At 50.5% G+C, this 25,646-nt stretch overlaps 2 protein-coding genes across 6 annotated transcripts in view; one reads left to right on the forward strand and one right to left on the reverse strand.

Annotated features, from left to right (window-relative positions):
- Positions 1–25,646, reverse strand: part of SLC5A10 (solute carrier family 5 member 10) — a 45,003-nt gene that overhangs the window by 11,155 nt on the left and 8,202 nt on the right. For all 4 annotated transcript variants that reach the window (XM_081965979.1, XM_081965982.1, XM_081965981.1 and 1 more), the window contains 2 exons: positions 24,149–24,354; positions 22,885–23,020 (listed from right to left, as the gene is read on the reverse strand). In XM_081965979.1, coding sequence (XP_081822105.1) covers positions 22,885–23,020; positions 24,149–24,354 — 342 coding nt within the window. The remainder of the gene's footprint in view (positions 1–22,884; positions 23,021–24,148; positions 24,355–25,646) is intronic.
- Positions 1,361–24,228, forward strand: FAM83G (family with sequence similarity 83 member G). Of its 2 annotated transcripts, none has more exons than XM_081965978.1 (5): positions 1,361–2,701; positions 13,952–14,119; positions 17,834–17,958; positions 18,887–20,344; positions 23,676–24,064. In XM_081965978.1, the coding sequence occupies exons 1-5, from the start codon at positions 2,219–2,221 to the stop codon at positions 23,929–23,931; spliced, it is 2,490 nt and encodes an 829-aa protein (XP_081822104.1). In that variant the 5' UTR covers positions 1,361–2,218; the 3' UTR covers positions 23,932–24,064. The 2 variants fall into 2 exon arrangements, with proteins under 2 accessions (XP_081822104.1, XP_081822103.1); XM_081965977.1 differs by having other exon boundaries at positions 1,363–2,701; positions 18,887–20,420; positions 23,676–24,228.

Genomic DNA, 25,646 nt, shown 5'->3' on the forward strand with positions numbered 1-25,646 from the left:
TTGTTATGGCTTTTTCTTATGTAAAGCACCCGGTCTCCATGGGAGCAGAGTGTTTTTTAAGCCTACGTCCATGAATAAATAAATAAACAAACTACATCTGGCTTCATTAGATCTGCGGAGTGGCCACGGGACCTGATGAAGACAGACATAATTCTCCAAGGCTTTTCATGAAATTATTTAGTCTGAAAATGAGGAGCTCCCAGACTCCGCCTGATAATTAACTAGCCCAAGTCATCATAATAATAATGGGGCCTCATTAGGGATTATTATATTAGACATTCAAGGCGAGAACAGCAACTTCCGCAGGAGCCCAATACCGCCATGGGTATCACACCAAAAATGCCTTCCCCAGCCTCCTGCACGCGTTGCAAAAAGGGCCACAGACACACAACACCACAACCACAACCAGAAGGTCTCTGAGCACCGGCTGAGGGTCAGGACCCATCCCGAGCATTGCACTGGCCCTCCTGCTCTAGACAGAGAAGGTGGGTGCAGGGGTCTCTGCAAAAGAAAGGAAGGGGAGACAGAAAATATGGTCCCAGCTTCCCCAGAGAAACTGCAACCCAAGTCCCACTATTATTGTTGCTGTTGTTGTGGGTTGCAGAGTCAGCCAGATGTTTGGGCTAGAGCTGGCCCTTCTATCCACCTGTGGAGGCTTTCCTAAGGACTGGGAGCAGACAGATGTTGTTGCTGAATAACATTCAAGGTCTCCTGGAAAGAAGCAAAGCTGCCTTTTGCAATTGGCTGGGGGTGATTTTGTTATTGCGGTCCCCCCCCCCCCAATCCTCCTCACTTCAGCCGCTTCCCAAATATCACAGCAATTAAAACAATTAAACGCACAAACCAAATGAAACAACACAGCCCGACTGAAGGGGGGGGGGCAACCACCGCTCAAACCCAAGCACAAAATCTTGGAAGCGACCTGGGGGGTGGTTTTTTTTTGGGGGGGGGGAATCCCAGGAGAGAGGATGCCACGCGTGTCTCGGGAGGATGCTGCTCCAAATGGTGTGAGTGTGTGTGTGGAAAAGGCAAGAGTTCCTCAGTCCCACGAGACAGCGAACTTTCCTGGGAGAGCACCCGTGTCTGAAGAGGGCAACGTGAGAAAGGCCGCCCTCCCTCCCTTCCTGGGCATTCCAGGTGGCTGCGACTCTTCCCCTCCCGCTCCGTCCAGTCCCCCCCCCCTCAAGCTTTCCCATCTTCTTCCAGAGACTCTCCCCAGGATCCATCGCTCCCCCCGCCTTCTGTTTGCAAAGGAGGGAGGGAAACTTTGCCCGTGTTTGGAGAAGCCTCGGGAGGCCAAAGTTTGACCAGCTGGCCGGCCAGCCTCTGCCCCTCACGGCCCCCAACCTGGCCTGACGTGAAAGAGCGGAGCTCCGACTGGGGCGGTGAGTCAGTTTCCTGCCTCCCCTCCGGAGCCCGGCACAGAGCTCCGCGTGGGACAGGCAGGAACAGGGACCGTCGGGAGGCGGGTGGGGCCACCTGGGGCTGCAGGTGAAGCCAGGAGGAGGAGGAGGAGCGCCTCCCTCAGCCGGCTCTCTCTTGGGTTCCTCCTCCTCCTTCCCTCCTTTCTCCACCTCTTCTCCCGCTGACTTCATTCCCGGCAGACGCCGCTGCAGCTTCCACGCGGCGAGATCCGGCATCTCAGCGCGCCTGGCCAGGCAGCCCAGCTGGCAGAGGAGATCGGTCGGTCGGACGAAGAGAGTCCCTGTAACGTCCAGGGGGCTGGAGGCACCGGGCGAGGGTCGCCCAGGTGGGGAGCGGCAGGAGACGAAGCCCCGTCCGACCCTTCAGACTGAATTCCTTCACCTTTCCTCACCCGGCGCCTCTGGGCATCTGGAAAGTGGAGGGTGGCGCAGAGGAGAGGGGATTGCTGAAGAGCTTTTGACGGAGGATCGGCCCAGATAGTCCTCATTCCGGGAGGGTGAGAGGCCTCCGAGGCCCTTGACAAGAGTTCTGGGAGAGGAAGTCTTGGGTGCCCATTTGGAGACTCCTGGGGACTTTGGGTTCCACAAGATGAGATGAGGAACCAGGCAAGGAGAAACTGGACCGAACCTTTGGGGAAGACTTCTCAAGAGCCTTTGAAGGAGCCGAAGGACTCCATTCGCTGCTACTAACTCTTCAACTCAGGGATACCCACCACTACATTATTTCTTTGCCCATCTGAGCTCCTATTTGTTCTTGGTGGAGCAGAGGCTCCTTCTGGTTTCTGAGTCCAACCATGGCTTTCTCCCAGGTTCAGTGTCTGGACGACGGCCACGTCAACTGGAGATCCAGTGAGTCCAAGCCCGAATTCTTCTACAGCGAGCAGCAGAGGTTGGCTTTAGAAGCCCTGGTAGCCAAAGGCCCGGAGGCCTTCTACGAAGTTCTCAAGAAGGAGAGCATCCGAGACTTCCTCTCCGAGCTGGAGCTCAGAAAAGTCATGGAGACCTTGGAAACCTATGACCCTGGTGCGGAGCGTCCCCTCAAGGACAGGAGCAGCTGCGTGGACAGTGGCAGCCAGACCGATGACGAAGGCCCAGGGCATTCTTTGGAATACTGGCCGGAAAGATCTGACCGATCCATCCCGCAACTGGACCTTGGCTGGCCAGAAGCCATTGCTTACCGTGGGGTGACCCGGGCAGCCGTCTACATGCAGCCCCCCATTGACTGCCAGCCCCACATCAAAGAGGTCGTGCGCAAGATGATCTTCCAGGCTCAGAAGGTGAGAGGTGGGTGGGTGGGGGGGGGGTTAGATGTCCTCTGGACCAACCTCAACATCTCAGGAGCTTCTGGGAGGTCTGCCTGGAGGATGAGCCACCATAGAGCTGATGCAATGCCTCGGTGAGCTCATCCTGGGCTTTGTTTATGGCCGCTCTCTGACTTGGTGGCATATTTGATCCCAGGATAAGGTCCCATCTCCCAGAGGATGGGAGAAGAGGTGGGACGGGATGAGCTAATGGTTAGAAGCCAGCATCCATGATGCTGGAAAGACTGGGGAGATAGGATGGGGTGGAAGGAAGAGGCCCCCATTCCCAGCCGGACTCCCGAGAACATGAATCAAAACGGAGCCAAAATCTCTGTTTTTCATTCTTTAAAAACTCAGCTACTCGCCTTCCGTAATCCCAAATAGCTATTTGTGGGGAAAGGTCCTCTGCAGTTGCTCAGGAGCACTCTTGTTCTTATTGACTCCTTGCACAGAATATGGGTTCCATATTTGCTGAAAGGCGATCTTTTACGTTTTCCTTTGTGTCTGGCCTCTGCATCTCCCCAGGTTAAACCCTGCCCAAAACCAGCTTTATTTCTTTCACTTAGAAAAAGAAATGGAACAGGAAGGGAATCGGATCTGGGCCTCCAAGAATTTTCATACGATACACAGCTGGAAAAAGGCCACTTGGTTCAAAGGCCCCAGGCAACTCTCAGTCTCAGTGTTCTCATCTGTAAAATGGGAGTAACTGTGACCTAGATTTCTCAGGCTGTTGTAAGAAAGAGATAAAAGGGCTACTTATTAAAATTCAAGCCCAAATTATAAACAACTACCTCAATCAAAAGTAACTGCAAATGGTCTCGTTGTACTCTCACTTTATTAACATATTTCAAAACCTCCGGTCCAGCCCTGGACATACCTTTCCCTCCTCCTCCTCCTCCTCCTCCTCCTAATTCACTTTCAACTCAGATTAATTAAAATCGGGAGCGTGTTATCCAGGTCCAGATTCATTTTTAATCTTTAGAGCTTCAATTGACGTTTAGCAATCAAACATCTGCAGCTGGTGCAAAGGCGATTGCTGTTGCAAAAGACAAAGCTGCCATCCCAGAATAAATACATAAATTTATTTACTTTTACCACATTAGGTTGGGAAACAAAACCTGTCAACGGGCAAATAAAGGTGTTTTCCAGCGTGTTCCTGCTGGCGGATTCCCACACATTTATATCCCTCTTGAATTGCAGTATCAAAGGGTAGTTTGTAGAGGTGAAGGGAGCCAAGAAGCAATTTTTAAAAATCTTCAGTTACCTGTCATCAAACCATAATGAGAAATTAAATGTATTATGAGAAATGAAATATAATGCCTGTAATTATATTTGAAAGACATTGAGACTCTGCCAGTCCATTGCATTCCAAGTTGGTGAGAAGTTGGCTTGTGGGGAAGATTAGAGACCCCAGCACGGAAGGGGGTCCATGGTCAAAAGAGTTGAGATGGCAGCTACAAACATGCCATCAAGACCCTGCCCCCTTTTGATGTGGGCTGTGTGTAAAAAGGGATGGAACTTTGTGGTTGTGTGGCTGCCATTTTGAGTCCTTTACAGAAAGGAGCATGGACTCCCTTGTGAGAACAAGAGATTTGGGTGGCCCTTGACTGCCACCTGCCAGGAAGGTTGCCCGTGGCAACGGCTTACCAAAAAGCATGCCATGAAACTTGGATTGACCAAAGCCTTGGTGGGCTTTGGAGATCAATTTCAACGGGCCTCTCTGGCTAAGATATCAGTTGGGGAGTGTACTTTGCTGTCATCTATCCTCTCATGTGTATGGAAACACACGTCCACAGATTGATGATAATTATGTTACACTCCATTGCAAAACCAAGAATGGTCTTGGAGGGGGAAAAAATTGAAATATTCTGAATAGATGCAGTCCAGGGGAAAACACTCTATAGGTAACAAGAATAGCTGAAAACAAGATGAGAGAAAGTGAAGGAAATCACTGGGACATCAAGAATAATTATTGACGGTGAGTATCTGCTTAGGACAAAATCTTTGTTTCCATGGCTTAATAACACGTCTATTCATGAAAATATTAATAGCAAGTCTTCACATGAAAATGACTTAATATAATTCTAGAAGCATAACTGATTTCATTGCTTATTAAGAATGATGGAGAAAATTAGTGGCTTGAAGAAAGATGAGATGTTCTAAATGTGGAGCTAATTTTTTAATATAGTATCAAAGTGGCCTTTTCAAAATATCGAAAGAATACAGACGTTTACAAGAAACAAGAATGAAAACTTCAGTGAAACTTTATGGTGGGCAGAAGGTGTTCAGACCAGATTCTTGTTCTTTAGTTTTTCTTTGCTGAGAAATATACATGTCTATGAGAAAATAAGTTTAAATAAACACAATAAACCTTGTGTTTATTAATTTAGAGAAAGCATTTGATAAAGTTGAATAGGCTTGACATATGGAATGTTTTTCGCAAACATGGAAAGAAAGGTTGGTTGCTAAGTGTGAAAAAAATGGCATAGAATGGAGGTTTGAGAATTAATGGATGTTTTGTGAATGGGTCAGCTGAAAGCAGGACTTCACGCAAGATTGTGTGATGTCCTGCTGATTGTTTACTGCATTTCTGGATAAACATGTCAGGATAACCTTTGGTGACAGAGACATGTTTTGTTTTGATGATGTGGACACATCTGTATTTTCTATGCAAATGATGCCATGTTGTTGCCATCTTGTTGTCAACTGAAAATTAATGTAGCCAAGACCATGGAAGTTGCGTCCAAGGGGGAAAACAGAGTGAGCGACTGCAAGTTTATGCGTAAATGGTGAAACACTAGAGCGAGTCGATTAGTCAGCAATGGACTTGGAAATCTGGGTTCACAAGGATTGTCTAATTGATTGGTTGCATGGACCAGGCTGGCGTGACTCTTGGTGAGTAAGAGCAGCTAAATTCACACATTCGGGCTAAGTTTATCTCCAGAAATCAACAAGCCCATGATTGCTTCACACTGGATCTCAGGCGCTGAGTTTTTGTTGAGCTGATCCATCCGGACTCCACCAAAAACTATCTTGGACAAGCTTGGGCTTGTGAAACCCTTCTAGCCATAACATCAAAGTGTCCTTAGGAGATTAAGCTTCTCTTTTGAGCTGCCTTGGCTTAACCCAGGATTGGTTAGGCACCAAGAATCTGTTTTATTTGCGGTAGCAAAAGTGATAATCTTGCGTTTCTAAGAAGCCTCCAGAAAATGGCCAAACTTCCACTTTTTTCAACATAAAATGAAAATAGTTCTCAGTATCCAAAGCTTTCCTAGGGGATTCTGGTGCCTTTTGTCCCCAGGTGTTTCTCTTAGGGGAGAGTCAGAAAATGTGGTGTCAGATCTTGGATGGAAACGTGACTCTTGTAGCTGGGAGATTCTGCCTTCATGTCTCCTGAAAGGTCAGGTGCAGCTCCAGGTTCTGCCTACTTCAAAGGGGGTCTTCTTGTGGACAAAAGGCCCACCCCCAGGTTCAAATGTGCTTTTTGAACAGAAATGGAGCCTTCGGAGTAGAGGTATTCAAAATCTCTAGAGAGATTGGCAGCTGTTGACAGCTTGGCTGGCTTGACCAAGGAGCCCAAACACCTCAGTGGGACCTTATGAAGAAGGACAGGTGTGGATGGCTTCAGTTGGGTGATTCCCCCAAATTTCAGCAACCATCAGAGCTGTGTCAACATGATCGGTTGGGTTTTGTACTTTTCAGATGAACTTGGCTAGATTGCACCCACTAAGGAGTGACAGGAGGAGGCCAGGAAACTAGAGTTGGAAAGTGAGACAGGCAGTGTATAAATTGAATAAATCATTAAATTCTCAACATTCAAATGTAGTTCCTCCTCTTGTCTGGGACAATTCCACCCGTCTCTTTTTGGGCCACTGAATCACAGACCAGACGCCTTTAGGGCAGGTCAAATTCCACGTCGTTTCTGTGTCACCTTTTCTCACAACATTTAATTGTCAAGATCTGTTGCTGACAGCTGCCATTGGCAAATCCCAGGGTGGCAGGCTAGATTGGGAAGTCAAAAAAGCCCTGCGAAAACCAGAAAGAAACCTCCGGTGCCATTGCTTATGAAACCCTTGATCGAATTGGGGGGGGGGGGATTTAGCTTTTTAAGGGGCTCCTTCAGGGCAGCTGCGTGCTGATGAGATCCTCTCTGTTCTGTTACCCTTTTCTTTCATTTGTTCATCTTTCTCTGAACGGCAGTTTTCGAACATTGCTCCAGATCTCCAGATGGATATTTTGGAGACCACGGTTTCATCTTCTTCTTTTTTGCAAATCTCACAAATGAGAACTCTCCCGCCAAACAAGAGGCTCCAATTTGTCCTCTTCCATTCCTGCACACTTGCAAACCTGTTGCACTCTCTTCCACAAATAAGACTTTGCCTCCTGCGCAGTTCAGGATGATCTAATGAACCTTAGTCATAACCGCACTTTGGAAAAAAAGGAAAAGGTGTTCTTGGAAGCAATCGAGCAAAAAGGCGGATCAAAGGTCTTTCTAGCACCGTAATCCTTCTCTTTCAAACCCGCACGTGTGACACAGTAGCCCCCAACAATGGCAGCGGGGGCAGCCCTGCTTTTCATGACACTATTTTGGAGAACCCTGGTTAAGAGCGTGGGGAAAACGGCTTCGTCTTGGCTGGCTCCTCAACGCATCCTCCAGATTCAAGACAAGCTGATTTCAGAAGCAACGGAGGCCACCTCATCCCGTCTTCGGAGGCCATAAACAGTTCTGGGAGGAATCTAACTCTGTCACTGCTTCCTAATCCACTCAAAAATGCAGACCATCCGCATAGTCTGAATAACTGCAGCTCAAGGAAAATCCAGCCATGGGGAGACCTAAAAAAGGGGCTGGGTCTGTAATTCACAGCCGGCCAGCGGCAACTGGGGGTCTCTGGGGGGAAAGTGGCTGGTTTTAGGGTAGACAAAACGAGGCAAAGAGAGGAAGCCCAGAGGAGGAAAAAAAATCCCTTTGCGAAGCTGGAGGAGGGCTTGGGAAAGTTTGCTTCTTACTCCGGCATTTGACAACCAGAGAACGAAATTCAGCTTGACTCTGGACAGAGAGCAGGGTTTATTTTGGCAGATCAGCTGGGGGGGAGGGGGGAGAAAACCATTAATGGGCTGTTTGCATGGTGGTGCTGAGTGATATTCCTGAAATGTTTCCTTGGGTGGGTTTGTGAAGCATTCAACAGCATCCTGTCTGGAAGCCGTTTATATAAATAGTATTACAGACGAATCAATCAAACTCTGCATGACGTTTCTCTACTGCTGTGTTTCAACTTGGAGCCCTGGAGACAGAAACCCTGCTTAAGGAAATCACAAACTAGGATATCCTGGTTTCTTTTGGATTATGAATTGTCCACGGAATCTTTAGCAGAAATCCAGTTTTGGTCTGGGAAAATGATACCTGGCTCTGTCGTTCCCTTTTGGAAAATCCTGAAAACTTTTAAGTAAAAAAGCAACAACTTTGCAGGGACTATGCTCTCTTTGTCTCTGTTTTAATCGATAATTTAACCGGATAATCTTTTCGCTCGGCTGCCTGGAAAGCTGCAGCAGAAGAAAAGTCTTCTTGCCTTCTGTTGTTGGTACATAGAACGTAGAATCCAGAGGCTGAAGGGACCTCAGAGGTCTTCTAATCCAACCCCCTACTCAAGGTAGGAGATCCCTATCCTGCTCAAATGGCCGTCCAGTCTATTAAAGTGTATCTTTAGGCCCTCAGATTAGCTACTGATGCTAGTTACCTAGCAGGGCCAGGTAAACGCTGAATTGACTGGGCTCTGCCTAGTTTCCCTGGGAGCAAAGCAGTAAAAATAATTATTGACTCACAGAGGAGGGGGAACAAAGACTGAAAGGCTGCACTGGGGAGTCTGCAAGTGAGCAAGCAAACAGCTGAGGCCTCCGGGCTGCTCTGTTTATCCAGCAAGGATTGCGCAGCCTGACCTCCGGATTAAGCCCGTTGCTAACAGCAAAGCCCCTGGCTCCAGATTCCTTCAGCAAATCCCCCCCCCCATGCACACCTTTTCACACCTCTTGCAGAGCCCCGGGGCTTCCCTAGAGAGAGGCAGTCTACCTGCAGATGCAATGGCAAGATTGCAGGGCTAGGTGACTTGATCTCAGAGGGTCTGGTCAGCCAAGGCAGAGAACTGGACGCGCAGGAGGATAAGGGTTTGTAAGGCAGCTTCCCCTCCCCCCATTTCCAAGGATGGTTGTGTTGATGGGACCTCGAAGGCAGTTTGTCAATCTTTGCAACTTTTAAGATGTCTGGACTTCAACTCCCAGAATTCCCCAGCCGGCATAGCTGAAGCCACAGGAAATCCCTGCAATGGTGTGTAAACTATATGAATTTTAGAGGCTCCCTTGTCACTTTCCACCTTGCTGCTTTCCACCTTGCTGGGGAATCTGCCACTCTGCTTTTCCTATGGCAAAAGGAAGCAGGTGGAGCTGCACCGAAGAGCAGCTGCAGAATTCCTAGCCCTCTGCCTTCCCACCAGTCTGGGATCAACCCTTCCAAAGACCCTCCTCTCTTGCAAGAACGCAAAATGCGGCATAGAAACCACCATCGGCAACCACAAGAATCATAAGCAGGGATAGGAGCACGGGAGGAGGAATAGGCTGAAGAGGGAAGAGGTCGGATGCTGGGTAGAATACGGGATGGGTCACTCCTATTCAAAGCCACTGAACTGATGGATGGTATGGGACTGACAGCCGGCCAGAAGAAGGACAGACAGAAGGATGTGGAGAAGCCTGCAGGTTGAGAGCAGGGTTTTTAGCAGCAAGAGAGAAGAGGACGGTCCTGTCTATTTCCAAGGATGCTTTGGTGGCTCCCTAGCTGGCCAGGTGGCCTCGGTGGGCCCTCACCCAAAACTAACCACGCTCCTCCAGCTGCTAAGGCAGAGACAAAGCATCTGAGAACCTCTCAAGAACCTTTCCCTGTGCAGACGCAGAGCTTTCGAGAACCGCTCTCTTGCCCAAGCAATTCCTCTCCGGAAAATGGGACAACAGATTTATCCGTTGGGAAAGCAATAAATAAATAAATCGGGATCTTTTTCCGGCAAGCAGAAGCTGCTTCAGGAGAAAACTTGGGGCCCAAGAGACACTCAACGTTTGTTCTCCAAAGAGCTTCGAAAACAGGTGACGTGTGCCTGGCCCAAGATGAAAGCGGGAGGCAGCAACATCTGCGAGCGCCTGGAGGGAAATTTTGCCCTTAATTATGCCAACAAATCTCCTCCAGCTTCCTCAGCTTTGGGTCCCAGATATGGGAACCCAGGTGAGATTTCCAGTTGGCTCTGGACGCCAGTGGGGTTCACGGGGGGAAGAAAAATTTACTTTGCGAGGGAAATCCGAGACCCAGAAGTCAGCACCGAGCTACACACCAACATGGATGTCCACAGGATATGGTCACAAAAAGTCCACCCCCCACTTACAGGCATCATCAACATATTTTCTGTGTGATGGAAAGTCCACATGGAACTTCAATCCCACCATCTTGGGGCCACTACCTTGCCTTTTGGGGGCCACACCCTCTGCAGACCCCCAGCCCATGAAATAGTCTTCCCCGCAAATTGTTTCCCTGCCTCTCCCCTCCCGCTCTTCCCATCGCACCTGGGGACTGAGCCAAGCCAGTCACGGTTACACAGTTGTCGCTCGGATGATTTGCATGTCGATATAAGTGCCCTGCGTGGCGCATGGGCTATTTGCGAGACACTCAAGGCGCTGGCTGATCTTAACACGACCGAGCGGGATTATTAAGCGTGATTAAAAGGTGGCGTCGTGAGACAGAGAACTAATTGCTCCTTGTGACAAGGGAGGCTTAAGTAGGCCACGGGAGAGGCAGCCGTTCGGTCATGAGATGGCATTTAGCAGCTTGGCTTGGTGGTGCAGGCAAGCCACTCAGCCTTCCAGGCGTGCCTCGGTTGCCCAATCTGCCGAAAGCAGTTTAGGTGGCTGTGTCCTGACCTCCCATGAAGAAGAGGCCCTGTTCAATCACGATCGCCTCGCCCAGAGAGACATCTTCCAAACCCTGGAATGAAGGCGCAGCTGATCAAAAGCATCCGAAAGACAATGGTTGAGAAAACGTGGCTGAGACAGCCTGTTCAAAGTGGAGCCCCTTCCCTCCCAGGTGGTAACCACCAAAACAGCTGGCACCACAGCCAGGCCCTGGAGCCTCTCGATTGCAACAGGTCCACAAGGAGCATGTAGGAAAAGGATGGTCTCATGAAGGTCTCACGATTTGGGAGTTCGGCATGGCGATGGTCTATCTCAACCACTTCTGGAGGCCCCTTGGGCCCCCGTGGTCCATCTGGTGTGTCTAGGGGAGGGCAGGAGGAGGCACGCTAGGGATCTGGACTGCTTTGCCCCTGAAGGACTTTCTGGTACTTGGGTCAAGATAAGTAGGTAGGACCTCTTTTTTCAAGGACCACAATAGTCACCACCCAAGTACGACACGTGAGAGCCACGGACACTGCCATCATTCCTGGACGGTGATTTTTTCCAAGGATCTCCTGCAAGACCACTATTGGAAACTGGGAAGAAAAGACCCTCTCCCCAAAAGGCAACTTTTGACTATTCCGGGGAGTTGAGATTTTGCAACATGTACTGTTAGAGAATGTGTTCCCACATTGCAACCTCACAGCTTATCTCAGGATTCAAACACAGACCCAAGTATGTTCTGCTGGGTTTTTCATGTATGTGTGTGTGTGAGAGAGAGGGAATTCCTAGCACAAGCAGCTCTGAACTTAATCAGCTCCTGCAATTTTTTTCTCACGTTTTCCTTCTTTCAAACAACAACCAACAACTGGGGCTCCAGAGCCACCTTCGCTCAAAACTGGGGGTCCTGCCTCTTCCTAGAGACCCCCCATAACCTCATTTCGGGTTCTCCCAGGTGTCCAAAACCTTATTCTGCACCTGCGGTTCACCCAATCCACTTGACAAGATCAATCAAAGTCAAAACCGTACAGACTCAGCTCGATTCAATCTCGGATCGCTTGAGGGTGTTCCTCAAATCCAGCCTGTTTGGCTGGTTCACGTTCGGTGTATTGTGAGGATCCAGAGTCCTGGGACTGCGGTGTGAAAGCAGCAACACTTCCTTTGTTCCTTTTTGAAAAAGGAGGTTTGGCTACCAGAGCCCTGAGTTTTCCCTTTGGCCAGAAGAACCAGAAACCACCTACATTCACAGTTTTTAGAGTTTGGGTGTTTTTCTCTTGCTGTTATTGTTCGGTTGTCTATGTGTCCCTGTTCGGTTTGTTTGTTTTGAACCGGGTGAGCAGCCGATAGTTGTGTATGTAAAATGTGTGGCTGTACAAACTGAATGAATGACCTTTGCTTGTGAATAAATCCCGGGAGGGAGGGAGGGAGGGAGGCATGAATGCCTTACAGAAATGTTTTCCAACCTTGCAATTTTAAGATGTGTGTATTTCAGTTCTGGGAGTTGAAGTCCACACATCTTAAAGTTGCCAAAATTGAGAAATACTGCCTTACAGCCAACAATGCAATTCTCACAATTAGGAGGCTGGCAAGGTTTGGAGAACCGGGGTGCAAAAACTCACAGAAAAAGGGGGTGTCCTCCCCTTAATTTATGTGGGACACAATTCCTGGGAAAAGGAAAGGGCTTGTCTTGAACGCACACATTCCTAGAGGCAAAAAACCTTTCTTCCCACATTTTCTCAGAGTCTCTAAAAAGGAAAGCCGAGCAAGTCAGCACCAGCTCCCTTCTCGTTTCACCTCGTCTGCTCCCGATCATGTTTCAATTCTCTCTCCTTAATTTTGCCACCTGCCTCGGTTTCCCTTTGCTGACCCAGTGACTTTCCTGCTCTTGAATTGAACCTCTCGGGGCCGAGAGCCGACTCTTGTTAGAGCTACGTTACTCAACCTGAAGTCAGCTCATGCCAGAAATATGATTCCCCCTTTTCTCTTACAAGATGTAAACACATCTTGGCTCCTTTCACAGCAGATAGGGTTGCATCAGACGTCGATTCCGTTTCTCCCACAAAATGCGTAGAAGAAAAGTATTTTTTCCAGCCTCTTGTTTTGAGAAAGTGGCCCACCCACACAGTTGGGACCCAGATGGAAAAGATGTTCCTTTTGGAAAGACTGGCCAAGCAAGAGAGGGTTGTTTTTTTTCAGTGCAACATGGAACCAGGCCATCTGAAAACACCTTCATGCTTACAGCAAGCCTCTATCAGCAAAAGCAGAGGTTTTGAGGAATTGGGACCCTTTGCTCCTCTTTAGAAGTTGAAACCGCCCCAAGCTCAGCCTCTGAAGAGGGAGAAAAGCAAAGTTTGCCCTGTCTATGGAGAATCATCCAAGTCACGGTTGTCCCCAAAGATGCTTGTTCAAAAGGCAACTGGACTTTCTATTTTTTCTTGAAGATGTTTCGCTTTTCCTGCAAGAAGCTTTTTGGGACAAAGTATGTGATGTGTTGTGCATTGAGTACCTAACAGGCGGGAGGGCTCCTCGCGGAAAGATGCATTGGGAGTTTGTCATGGGAAAATGGGTTTTGTTCTGTTCCCCAAATGTTGGGATGTGGTCCCCATGCAAGCAATTAGCAAATGCCACCAGCTCAAGGATGGAGGGTGGATTTCATGGGGCCACCCATGAAGTCCTGGGCTCTTGAATGTTTGGGGTGAAATGGAGAAGTGGTGTGTGTGTTGATCCAAGGAGAACCTTCTAGGAGCTTCACGGGGTGGAATCAAGGAGCAACCATTTGCTCTACTCCAGCACGTAAGTCTCTCCCTCTACTTGGTTCCTTCCTGTAAAGGCCGGTGGGATGAGAACCAGTGACTTCCAGGCTAGGCAAAATTGTTAGGTAAACCTTGAACCAAAATCTCCCAATCTGAAGGCCAGGAAGAGAACAGCCCAATTTCTGTAGACTTAAAAGGGGAGGAAGACAAGATCTAGGATTTGAACCCCCATGTGGGCATGGAGAAAAAGCTTAATTGTTACGTTCTGCGTGAGGCAGATCTTCTATGCAGATAGCAGCTTCTGCCTTAATTGCAATCAAGCCATTAAGACAGCCATGCTGAGTCTCTGAGCTTCTGCTGTAAGCCAGTTCTTCACTTGGGGGTGATGGAGCTGGAGAGTCAAGATTTATTGCCATGCTTAGGGTGAATCAAGCACCTCCAGAAATGCTGGGGTTACCATTCCCAGAATCCCCCAGCCAATATAAGAGGTAGGGCCACACCTGGAAATATGTTTAGCTCCCTTGGCTGAGGTCTCCTTTCTCCCTCTCGGCAGGTGGTCGCGGTGGTGATGGACATGTTCACGGACGTTGACATCTTCAAGGACCTCCTGGATGCAGGCTTCAAGCGGAAAGTGGCCATCTACATCATCATAGACGAATCCAACCTGAGATATTTCCTCCAGATGTGCGAGCGAGCCCAGATGCACGCCGGCCACCTGAAGGTAAATCAGCCCCGAGTCTAGCAAACGGTCCAGTTGAAACGTTGCCCCCAAAAGGGGAGAGATAATAGACCCTCGGGGGGTGCTTAGGAGGCAATCTTTTGTAGTCTGGGAGGATGTCTCCATCGGCCAGTTCAGGGAATAATTACTTTCCCATTTTGCAATAATTGCAACTTTCCCAAATTCCTTGAAGCCTTGGCTCCGGAGACGGCGGCGCTTGCCAGCCAATCCCATCAATGCTGGAGCACTGAGAGCTTGCGAGAAGCGTCTCCACGGCACCAGTTGGCCGTGATATTGATCTCTTACCAGCACATTCCTTTGCTTTGCCTGCTTTCTCCCCGTCGCTCTTTCAGCAGCCCTGAGAGGGGAAGACAGCAAACCTTCACAACGGTTCCACTTTCTCAGCTAACCAAGACCTTAGCCCAGGGGTGGCGGACCTTGTCGGCACTGCATGCCCAAACTGGAACGCATGTTCATGCACAAACACTTGCGTCCCAGAAACCCAACTATTAGCTGGCACATACACAGGACCTTTTTGGGGGGCATTTTGGGGGGCATTTTCAGGCTGTTTTCCAGCCCTCCAGTGGCCACGAAGAGCAGCTGGTGAGAGTGAGCGTGCCCACAGAGAGGGCTCTGCATGCCACAGGTTCCCCATCATGGCCCTAGCCCTCACTAATGGAGAGGTGGATTCAAGAGTCTTGATTAATGCCTAGAAAGCTTCCCCACCCCCTTCCCCCCAATCAAGCCAACCTCTGACTGCCGAGGACATTGGGGGCAAGTTTCTACACTTTTCTTGGCCGTAGCTTCAGAAGCAACTTTGCCAGAACCTTCTTCTTGGATAGAAGGAGAGCGACTGGCCCCCAAAGTCCCTCAGTTGGCCTAAGGCAGGACTAGAACTCAAGGTCTCTCAGCTTCTATCCAAACAGAACAGAATAACAGAGTCGGAAGGGACCTTGGAGGTCTTCTAGTCCAGCCCCTCGCTCAAGGCAGGAGACCCTATGCCATTTCAGACAAACGGTTGTCCGGTCTCTTATGGAAAAGCCCCCAGGGATGGAGCACCCACAGCTTCTGGTGGCAATCCGTTCCACTGGTTAATTGTCCTCACAGTTTTCTAACTTGTGTAGACCAAAACGGGTAAAGAGGGCGCCCAGATGCATTTCCCAGGCCAAGAACCAACTGTCAGGGGCCTGAAGAGCTCCTTATTCCCAATGACCGACAAAGCTGCATCTTGCAGGGGATGACAAAAAATTATAAAAGCCGAGGGGGGAAAAACAGCAAACCTCTTGCATTGTATGTTGGGACAAAGACTTTGACACCTCGGTTGGTTGTTTCAAACGGTTGAGCCGCCATGCACACATCCTCAGATTCGTTGTCCCCATTTGGCAAATGAAGCAAACGGGGGGGGGGGGGGGGAGAAGCAGGACGGGGGTGGGGCCACGGGTGAGTTTTGAGTGGTGGTGGGTTTCCAAAATGCTACGTCAGAAAGCGGCTGGGGATGGGACCAGGTTTGTCGTAGTCTTCACTTCAGAGCATGCTTGGTGGTCCTGAAGCACTGCTGAAGGGATACGGGGCTGAGCAGATGGGTTCACGCTGTGCCCTTTGCCCTCTTGCTAGCCACACACACACACACACAAACACATATTCCACGGGCCAAAGGTGAGACCTCCCTTGGTCCCGTTTTCGAACCACAGAACTGCACTTTACCCATCGGGCGGTTGTAAACCAAAACCACCTTTGCCTTGTATTGCCCTGGAGGGAGGCCTCATCCTGCTCAGCTGTTTTCTTTGAAAACTCGGTTTCACGCGACTCCACCTTCAGCACATAACACTGACAAAAGGCCTGGCTGAAGAAGGGAGCTTGCATTTATTTACCTTTTTCAAAGCTCATAAGCTGCTCCAATCAAAGGCAGCGCAGTTGCTTCAAAGATCTGGAGATGTTTGCTCGCGTGGGCTCCACTATGGAAGCTGGATTCCATAGTGCTATAGAGTTGGGTTTCTCAACCTCAAGAACTTTAAGATTCCCAGATTTCTGGGAACTGAAGTCCACACAGTCCCACCTCCGAGATCCTAAAATTCCATGATTGCCTTTGGGGGAACAACAGTTCCGTTCCCATCAACCTTGGTGTCCATCTGAGGACACCTGAGCTTCGGCACCATCACACCTGGCAAGAGTCAGCACGCAGGTGTGAAGGGTCAGCCCCAAGGCACCCTGGGAAATGCCTCCAGCACATGTTTGCCCAGTGACTCAGTCTTTGGCTCGAGCTGCAATGCTGCTCCTCTTCCCTGCCAACCATCCGTCTTGGCTGTTTGCTCCCGGTTTTTTTGTTGTTGTTCCGCTCCGGCCGGCTCAATCAACAAATTGCTCTTACTTAAGACAGCTGCCCCGACTGCATTTTTCCCCCTTTCTTGTTGTCAGTTGGTGCTGCTTGTTTTCAATGGACTGTGCTTGCTTTTCTTCCGTGGAGAATAAATATCTCGACACATCATCCATTCACTTCAGAACAAAACAAGGCGTTCAGCCTTAAAATGCTGGCTGGGTGAGGAAACGCCTGAAGAATGAAAAAAAATATAGATGTTTTTGGAGCAAGAGCAATTCAGAGTTAATGGAGCCCTTGTCTCCACCTTCTTCCTGGAGATTTTCCCTCGGAGGCTTTTCCCTTTGACCCAAACGTTTAACGAAGTTCTCAAGAACTTTTAAAGCAGCACGCTTGTTGGCTTTTCGCCAACCCATCGCCTTTCTTGAGTTCAGAACATCTCAAATGTGAGCGTAGTCATACCAAATAAAGATGGGAAAACACAGCTTTTTATTAACTTTCCCAAGAACTCTGTATGGGGCCTTTGACGATTTCCCTCACATCCTCTTCCAGCTTTGGGGCTGCTTTGATGGGCTCCTTAAAACCTGCCCATCGTTGTCAGGCCTTGACTTTCTGTACAAGGGAACTTTTATATTTCTTCCTTCAACTTCCCACTTCTCTTTTCTTCTCCCTTTAAAACGTCCTCGGCTTAACAGTCATAATGCAGACCGTCCCTTATGGTTGTTGTAAGTCGTGACAGTCGTAAAGCGGTTCATCACATGACCAACCCAACTTTCGCCAACTTCTTTTTTCGCAGTAGTTGTTCGGCAGACGTGGCAGCCGGTTTGCAATGAGGTGGTTTTTGCCAAAACAAAAGCAAATTTCAGTTTTCGGCAGGAACATCCTTGAAGCCTCAGCGACACAGGTGCACTAGGGGGTGGCCTAAGGGAATTGGGTTGAGCTCAGCACTTTCCCAATCCAAGGAGGCTCCATTACAGGCAGCACACACAACACATGTTGGCATGTTGCAATGCTGCACTTTTCTGGTTTTCACACACCACAACCTCCCACTTCCCGCTTTCGCCCCGGCCCCTCCCTGCACCAACAAGGGAGGTTTGCAAAACAGGCATCGCACAGCCCAAATTATTTGGGCTTTGCAAAGATGCTTCAGTAATGAACTTGGCTGCCTCTTCCATTCGCAGCAAGCCGGTATTGTGCTGAATAAGTCAGTCTCGGCCAGACTACCTTGAATGGCCAGCCCACGCCTACTCCTGGCTCCACCCTCCGCCCATCCGGGTCTGAAACCACAACTCTGGCTCCCAGGTGCCCCAAATGAAAAAAAAATGTCCTGTAAGGGCCGATAGCCCGATAGCAAGCTTTCACCTGCCTTTTCCCGGCTCATTTCTGCCCCTTTGTGTCTGCAGCATCTCCGCATCGGCACGATTGGGGGCACCGAGTTTTTCACCCGCTCCGCCATGACATTCAAGGGAGCCTTGGCTCAGAAGTTCATGTTTGTGGACGGGGACAAAGCCGTGTGTGGCTCTTACAGGTAGGTGGAGACCCTGGAGAGGGCCCTGATTTGGGGTCCCACTTGCTCCAGCTGCCTTGGTGTGGCTTTGTGGGTAGGAAGGAGGCCATTGGGCCACCAAGGAAAGGAGGGAGGATGAGGAGGGAAAGGAAAGAAGGGCAAAGCAGAGGAAGTAAGGGAGGGGAAGTAAGAGGAGGAGAGAAGGGGAGGAGGAGGAGGAGAAGAGAGGAGGAGTGGGGGAAAGAGAGGGGGGAGAGGTAAAGAGGAAGGAGAGAAGGAAAGGAGGAGGGAGAGAAGGGAGGTTGAGAAGATGGAAGGAGCAGGGTTGTTGCAAAACAAGAGGGAGGCGCGGGGGGGGGGGGAGAGAAAGCCACCCCAACTGTGTTTTCTATATTTGTAATAAGATAGTGATAAATGTTAATAGCATTTACAAGAATGTATATTTGTGAATGTATATGAATATAAAACTGTACACCTGGAAGGAGGCTGTTGGCGTAAAAGACCCCTATGGGAGACCCTGCAGCCAAAGAGGGACTTCCTCTCTCTTGGGAGAGAACAGGCAGGAAACCGGGGGGGGGGGCGGGGGGGCATTGCTGCAACCAAAGCTTTCACACGGAGCTTCTTCTCATGCCCCACCACCAAGATGAACAAGCAGCAGCTATTTAGATTTTGCACAGAAAAAAGGCCCAGGTGTGCATGGAACACAAATATTGGGCTGTAAAAATGCACTCTTGCATGTTTTGTCGTAATGCTTCTCAACCTGGTAAGGTTCAACTCCCAGAATTCCCCAGGCTGCAGAGTCCACACCTCTTAAACCTGCCCAGGTTGGGAAGCCCCATTCTGGCAGGTTTGAACAGGGCTTCTCCTTCGCCAATCCTCCTTTTAAGCCTTTCCTTTGAGGTCAAGAGACTGTCGGCCCCAAACGTAACCCTCCCGCATTCCCTTCCAGCTTCACCTGGTCAGCCGCCAGGACCGACCGGAACGTCATTTCCGTCCTTTCGGGCCAGGTGGTCGAGGCCTTCGACAAGCAGTTCCTGGAGCTGTACCTCATGTCTCGGAGCGTCAGCCTCAAGTCCATCCCCATGGAGGAGGAACCGGAAGCCGAGCCGTTCATCCTGCCTTCTGTTATCTCCCTGACCCCAACCAACTCCGTGGTGAAGAAACTGATCAATCCGAAATATGCTCTGGTCAAGGCCAAAAGCACCGAGCAGGTGGGCGGCGGCAAAGCCAGCAGTGAGAAGGTCCTGACTGAACAACGTCCAGAAGCCCAAAGCAAGGTCATCCCTGAGGACCGCGTGTCCGAGAGGCCCAGCAACCTCATGGAGAAGGTGCCAACCATCCACCCGGGTCTCCTCAACCTGGAGAAGGCCAATATGTTCGACTACCTGCCCACTTGGGTGGAGCCCGATCCAGAACCCGGAAGCGAAGTTCTGGGCTACATCAACATCATCGACCCAAAGGTGAAGAACATACAGCTTTCTCAGATCAACCGTATCAAGGTGTGCAACGTCTCCAAGGCCAACGCCCAACACAGGCAGCTCCTCAAGCAGCAAAAGACCCTCGAGGCCAAGGACAGAGCTGCTCAAGAAGGGGCCAAGAACAAAGCGCCCCAGACTTCTCCACCACCCCTGGTGGAATCTGCCCCTTCTCCAGCCCATGACCAGCAGCCTCCTTCCAAGCCCTTGGCCAACAGCCCCATGGAGAAGTCTCCCAGGCACCTGGTCAACGGGGAGACGATCGCCACTCTGGCCAACAACAAGCACTTGAAGCAAATGCTGGACCCCCAAGCAGAAGGTGGAAGCGCTGCTGCCCCAGTGCCCAAACCAAGGAGGGTCCATGTGACGGACCCCGTCTCCAAGAAAGCAGGATCCGCAGAGGAGAGAACGGTGAGGCCGGAATGCACTGTTGTACACCAGCCAGGGGCCACCCCTGCACACCCATCAGCCAAAAAAGGGACCCCACAGGTTGCCAACGCAGGGAACCATCTCAAGGTGAGCACAGAAACAGATGGGACTGAGGAAGGAAACGTCTTCCCCATGAACGGGGTGCAGAGTGGTGAGGGGGAGGCGGAAGAGGACATGGAGGAAGACTACGAGACCCCCAGTGACCACGGAAGCCTCTCCAGCGGCTCCCCTGCCCATAGCTGCGACCTCTCCAACGCGTCCGTCCACTCTGACAAACACGGGGGGGCGGCCCAGGTGTGCCCCCTGCGGAGGACCAACTCCGACGTCCTTCTCAACGGAGAGGGGCCCGGCCTTCACCACTTGCCACGGAAACTGAGTGAGCCCTACATCAGCCGGGGAACCTTTGTAAGCCCCCTGGGGAGCCCCCCACCAAGGCTTACTCTGCCTCTGGAGGAAGCCACTCAAAGGAGGAGGCGGAAAAGTGACAGCCTGGAGGAGACGAGGTGTGTTTGGGAAAGGGGCCACCCGCTGCATGCTTTACCTGCTGGCTACATTACCTGTACGAGCGAGGCTCCACAGGTAGGCATCTCTGAGGGAGTGTTCTACCCTTAGCACGTGGGCTTAGCTCTAGGAAACCACCCAGCAGGGCTCCCTAGCAGAAAACGTGGCTGTCCTCTAACACAGAACCTGGGCGGTGGGGACTGTCCCAGCCGTCGCTGGAGAGAAGGGCCACTTGCAAGGGTGCTCCTTGTGGGAACCTTCCTCGGAGTGGTGGGCTGGGAGACAAGGATGACCCTTGAGTGCTGCTGCTCAGAAACACACTTGTATTAAGTAGCTGCAAAGGTGGAGAGAAGATAGGAATCTTGTCTTATTGAGCATCGTATCTTCTCAGTAGGCCACCAAACATGGCATCAGCCCAACTGTTCTCTTCTGCCCATGGTTCCCAGAGCCAATGAGCTCTCCAATGCTGGAGGTCAGGTATAGGCCTTAAGGTCAGTGGCCACAAAGAGCTTCATCCTCTTTGTCTCTTCTCCTTTCAAAGCCATCCAAGCTGATGGCCTTCACCACCCCTTGGGCCAGCAGTTCCAGAGTTTCCCTGTGAGGGCACCAGCTCTAGGAAATATTCCTCTAGATCAGATGCCAATAGCAATAACCAATCGGTAACCCATGGGCCTCGGTCATGCCTTCCAACCCAACCCTAACAGCTCATAAAAACGCTTGTTGCGTCCACCAACATTTCATTGGGGTATCGAGAGGCTGGGTTGGAACCCCGAAGAAGATCCTTTGGCTGGGAATTATGGGAATGGAAACTCAGGCCAGAGCCATCAAATGGGGGTGGGGGGGTGGGGGCGGAATAGAACAGTTGTAAAATAACGGTGGATATTGGGAGCTATCCATAAGGGGACAGCCATCTATTACAGCCATTGGTCAGAAGTGGGAATCACTTGCAGTCACTCTTGGTTGCTCTTCTCCTCTCCCAAGAGTGAAGTTACAAGGCAACTGAAAGTGGTAATTGTTCCTTTCTCTGAGAATGGCAATTAGCTCTAGCTGCTTAAACTCATGGCCCCAGAGGCAACATGTCTTCCAGGCCCACATTTCTCTCCCGCCTTGGATTGCGACACTTTCTCATATTGCGACTGCCTCTTCTCCCAGAACTGCTTCTGGTATGGGATCAGAACATCCAGCTCCATAGTTTTAAGCCCCCACCCCCCACCCCCAATTTATCAGGTCTTTCCCAAGAGCTCAACTCTTGAGAAGACCTTGATCTGCACTAAAGCCATCTGGGGAAGAGTCATCCAGAAGTCAACCTTTGTTCTCCCAAAGTGCCTCAAGCCCAGATTTAGGACCAAGGTTAAGGGGAGGTGCTGGGCCTTGCCATGTCTGCCAAGGACCCCCAAGCTGCCAAGGTCCTCCACCCAAAGCCTCAGGGTGCAAATGTGTGGTAGCTGAAGACCATCAAAGGGCAACTGCTGGACGGAGAAGATCTTCAGCAAAGGTTGCTATGGGGCGTCCTTTTGGGCTGCCCAGGATAGCTTGTGACCAACAACCTCTGACTGGTGTTTTTCCCCATCAGGTTCACACAAGCCATGTTCTGATTGGTTCCGTTCATGGCTTGGCCTGAATTTATTTATGAATTTATTAGGTCATTAGTGTTTACATTCTTGCCGCAATCATGCGCCTCTTGGCGATGTAGACATAATATAGATATATACTCATGTATATAAAATACAGGAAGAATAAAAACAATGCCATCCAAATTAAATTAAAATGGAGCAATAGATAATTATATAAAACGCCAGTGCAGTTATCCAGCTAATTAAATGGAAGGGCTCCACTTTAACCTTTCTCGCAGGGTTTCTTAACCTCAGCTACTCAAAGTTAGGTGGAGTTCAGCTCCCAGAATTCCCCAGCCAGCAAATTAAAGAAGAAGAAAAAAACAAGGGAAAGGCAATAAAAGCAACACAACAGCAGCAACAATTATACAAAAGGCCTCTCGTGCATAGATAGAAGAAGCACGTTGTGCAAGGCTGCTGGTTGTTGTGATTATTATTATTCCAGCGTAGTCAACAAACCACTGTTGACTAACAAGGCTTCTCCTAATACCGGACAGTCCTGAATTTTAACATTAGCAGGAGGAGAAGTGCAGCAACCTTGATGGGCATCAGACAAGCTATGGATAGAAATGCCTCCCCTGCCCACCCACACAAGCGTCCTCAGATGCTTGGCAGGTTTCGTGCACAGCTCACCCTCCTGCCAATCAGGTTGCACCCTTGAGATGATTTCTGGAGGATGGCATTCTTAACTGTGTTCCAGGGAGAGCAGAGCGGGAACTGGCCCCCCAACGAGGCCAGTCAATTGCTCTGCACTGGGGCACTGGAGAAGTCAACGGCCCAGTTCTCCTGCCCCGGCCCAGCTGCATTTGCCCACCCTGGAAGCTCTCTTGCAGCTACTTCCCTGGGCCAGGCTGGGTCCTGCTAGGTGCCCACGGCCTTCGGGCCTCTTCAGTATGAAAAAAAACAGAAGGATTTTCCTGGCAACTTACCTGGGTAGAGAATTCGGCTAATCATGCCCGGCATAACAATGACAATCATTGGCAGCATTTTCAGGTAGCTGGCGAGGATGGAGGCGGCCTTGGCATGGTTGAGACTCCTGGCCGAGAGGGACCTCTGGACAATGACCTGGAAAGACCCAAGAGTGAATTCTCCCATAATTGGAGAATCCCCAGCTTGGCTAGGGAATTTCTTTCTTTCTCTTTCTGCGTGTGTCTCCCTCCCTCCCGCCATTCTCTCTCTCATTCTCCCTCCCTCTCTCTCTCTCTCTCTCTCTCTCATACACACACGCACACATGCACACACCTATCTATTCATCCATCCATCCATCCATCCATCCATCTATCCATCTCTCTGCCTGCCTGCCTGCCTACCAACCAACCATCTCTGTGTTTCGCAACTTTACAAGTTTAAGTTGGATGGACTTACCTCCCAGAATTCCCCAGCCAGGTAGGCTGGGGAATTCTGGGAGTTGAAGTCCATCCATCTTAAAAGTTGCCAAGCTTCAATTTCAATTTCAATTTTATTAGATTTATAGACCGCCCCCTCTCCCCGAAGGGACTTGGGATAAAGCTTGAGGAAACACTGCTCTAAATCGAATGTAGAGTCTGCAAGTGAATCAAAACAGCTGTTTCCAATACATTTATGGGAGCAGGACTCTGACTCTCAGCCCTTTGCAAAACTCAGCCACACACTGGACACAACTGCATGCAGATGTTTCAAGCGTCTTTCTTTCTTATCGATGCTGAAACTCAACTGCTGCTGTCTTCTGTTCTGTCCACAGGGGCCCCGTCTGTTCTGCTATGGATCCCAGGTGCAAGTGTCGGCTGAGCGAGGCAAAAGCCAACCCCAGCAGCGGAAAAGCTCCGAGGAGGACAAACGGCCACAAGACAGAACTGGGGCCAAGAAAGTCACCCCAAGCTCAGCCAACCCCTTGGTCTGGCAAAGGAAGAACTTCACCTCTGCTAAGAACGCCCAGCCCAGCCCCGTCTCCCACAGAGGTGGCACAAGCACCCCAAGAGCCACTGGTCAGCCCCTGACTCCACTCCCCGAAGGCCAGGGGTCAGCCAAAGAAACAAGGACTCCGCTGGGCATTCCCCTGTCCAAGCTCTCCCAGTCCAAGCACCTGAAGAGCAAGAGCTCCCAGTGGGAGTCCAAACGGAAGCCCCCTGGGACCACCCACCCCAAGGACCAGTAAGGCCGCTGGAGACAGCCGAATGACCAATGGAATGGGGGGCTGGGCTGCTTTGCAATTACCTGGTCAGTGCACCAGTACCAGGTGGCCAGGACAGTCAGGCCCAGAGTCATGCCCGTCCAGGGCAAGTCTCCGCTGGTGGGATCCCGGAAGAGATGCATGGCGTCCCGCCTGGGCAGGTGGCAAGTTGTGTTGGGGACAATCTTGGACGGGGCGGCAGATAAGTAGGCCTCCTCCAGGTTGTGGTAGCCCCCAATCCGTTGGAAGGCTGCCCAAAATAAAAACCAACGGGGCGGGAGAGGAGAGGAGCAATGAACAACAGCCGAGCCACCACATCACACACACACACACACACACCCTTGTGTGTGTTCCTCCAAAGTCAACGGTTCCCATCTCCTTCCTTTGCCCCCAAAGAATGAGGGAGGAGAACCCTTGACATCGGGGCATTGGGTTTCCTATCCGCTCGGGATGAGGTGGGAGAAGAAGGGGGCCAACACATTGTGCCCCAAAAGGTTTGAAAGCAGCCATGGGCAGTGAGAAGGAGCCGGGTCTCTTTGTAGGCCACCTTAGGTTCAGTCCCATTCAAGAGTCAAACTCCAGTTTATCCCAAGTCTTGGGTCAACCTCTGAAGCTCCATCTGAGCATGAGGAGCAACAAGGGATCACCATCTCCTCCATCAACTCCTCAGCTGCCCAAAGCCCTTCAATAAGCCAGAAGAATCCATGGGGCATCGACAGGGCACCAAGTTGAGGAAAGTGGCATTAACAGCAATCTCAGTCTCAACCAGAGACCCCAAAGGAAGCTTCTCGCAATGTTCCGAGACCCCCCCCCCATCTGTACCTCAGCAAGGGGTGAATCCCACCTTCTGAGATTTTTCCCCCTGCAGCCATGCACCTCACAAGCATCAGAGCCTCATGGGTGAAGCCAGAGTGGCATCACAGACACCACAAAAGCCACCGTGGCATTCCATGCCCATAATGACAATGCGGTGATGGCATTTCCCTCCACCCTCCCTTCTGTGCATCTCCCCACAACTTCCCTGACTGTACCCCAACTGGTCATCTCACTCACCCTCCCCTTGACAGATTTCACTCACAGGAAGCTAAAGACAGGAGCTGAACATTCAAATTTCCCCCTACCTATGACTTGAATTTAGGGAGAAAAAGGGCCAGGCATCCCAAAGGAGAGAGAACGGAAGAGAATAATAGAGTTGGAAGGGACACTGTAGGTCATCTAGTCCAACCCCCCCCTCACAGCCAAGCAGGAGGCCCTACACTATTTCAGTCCAGTCTTTTCTTGAAAGCTTCCAGTAGTGAAGCTCCCACAACTTCTAAGAGCGAGGAAAGGAACTCCAGGGAAGTCCCAGGAAAGGACCATATTCCCCTGGAGGACGTGGGCAGTGCACCAGCCAGCCTGAAGGGGCCTTGGAAGGCTCAGCCTTCGGTTGGCTGCCCAGTTCCAGCATAAATGCTGCTAAGAGTTGAGAGATGCCTGGGGTGACTGGCCTTCATGTACCACGTCCAAAACAATTGTTTACAAATGTCGAAAGAGAATAAAGGT

This window comes from Natrix helvetica (assembly GCF_964273705.1).
Source record: "Natrix helvetica genome assembly, chromosome: 13".
Classification (NCBI taxonomy): Eukaryota; Metazoa; Chordata; class Lepidosauria; order Squamata; family Natricidae; genus Natrix; species Natrix helvetica.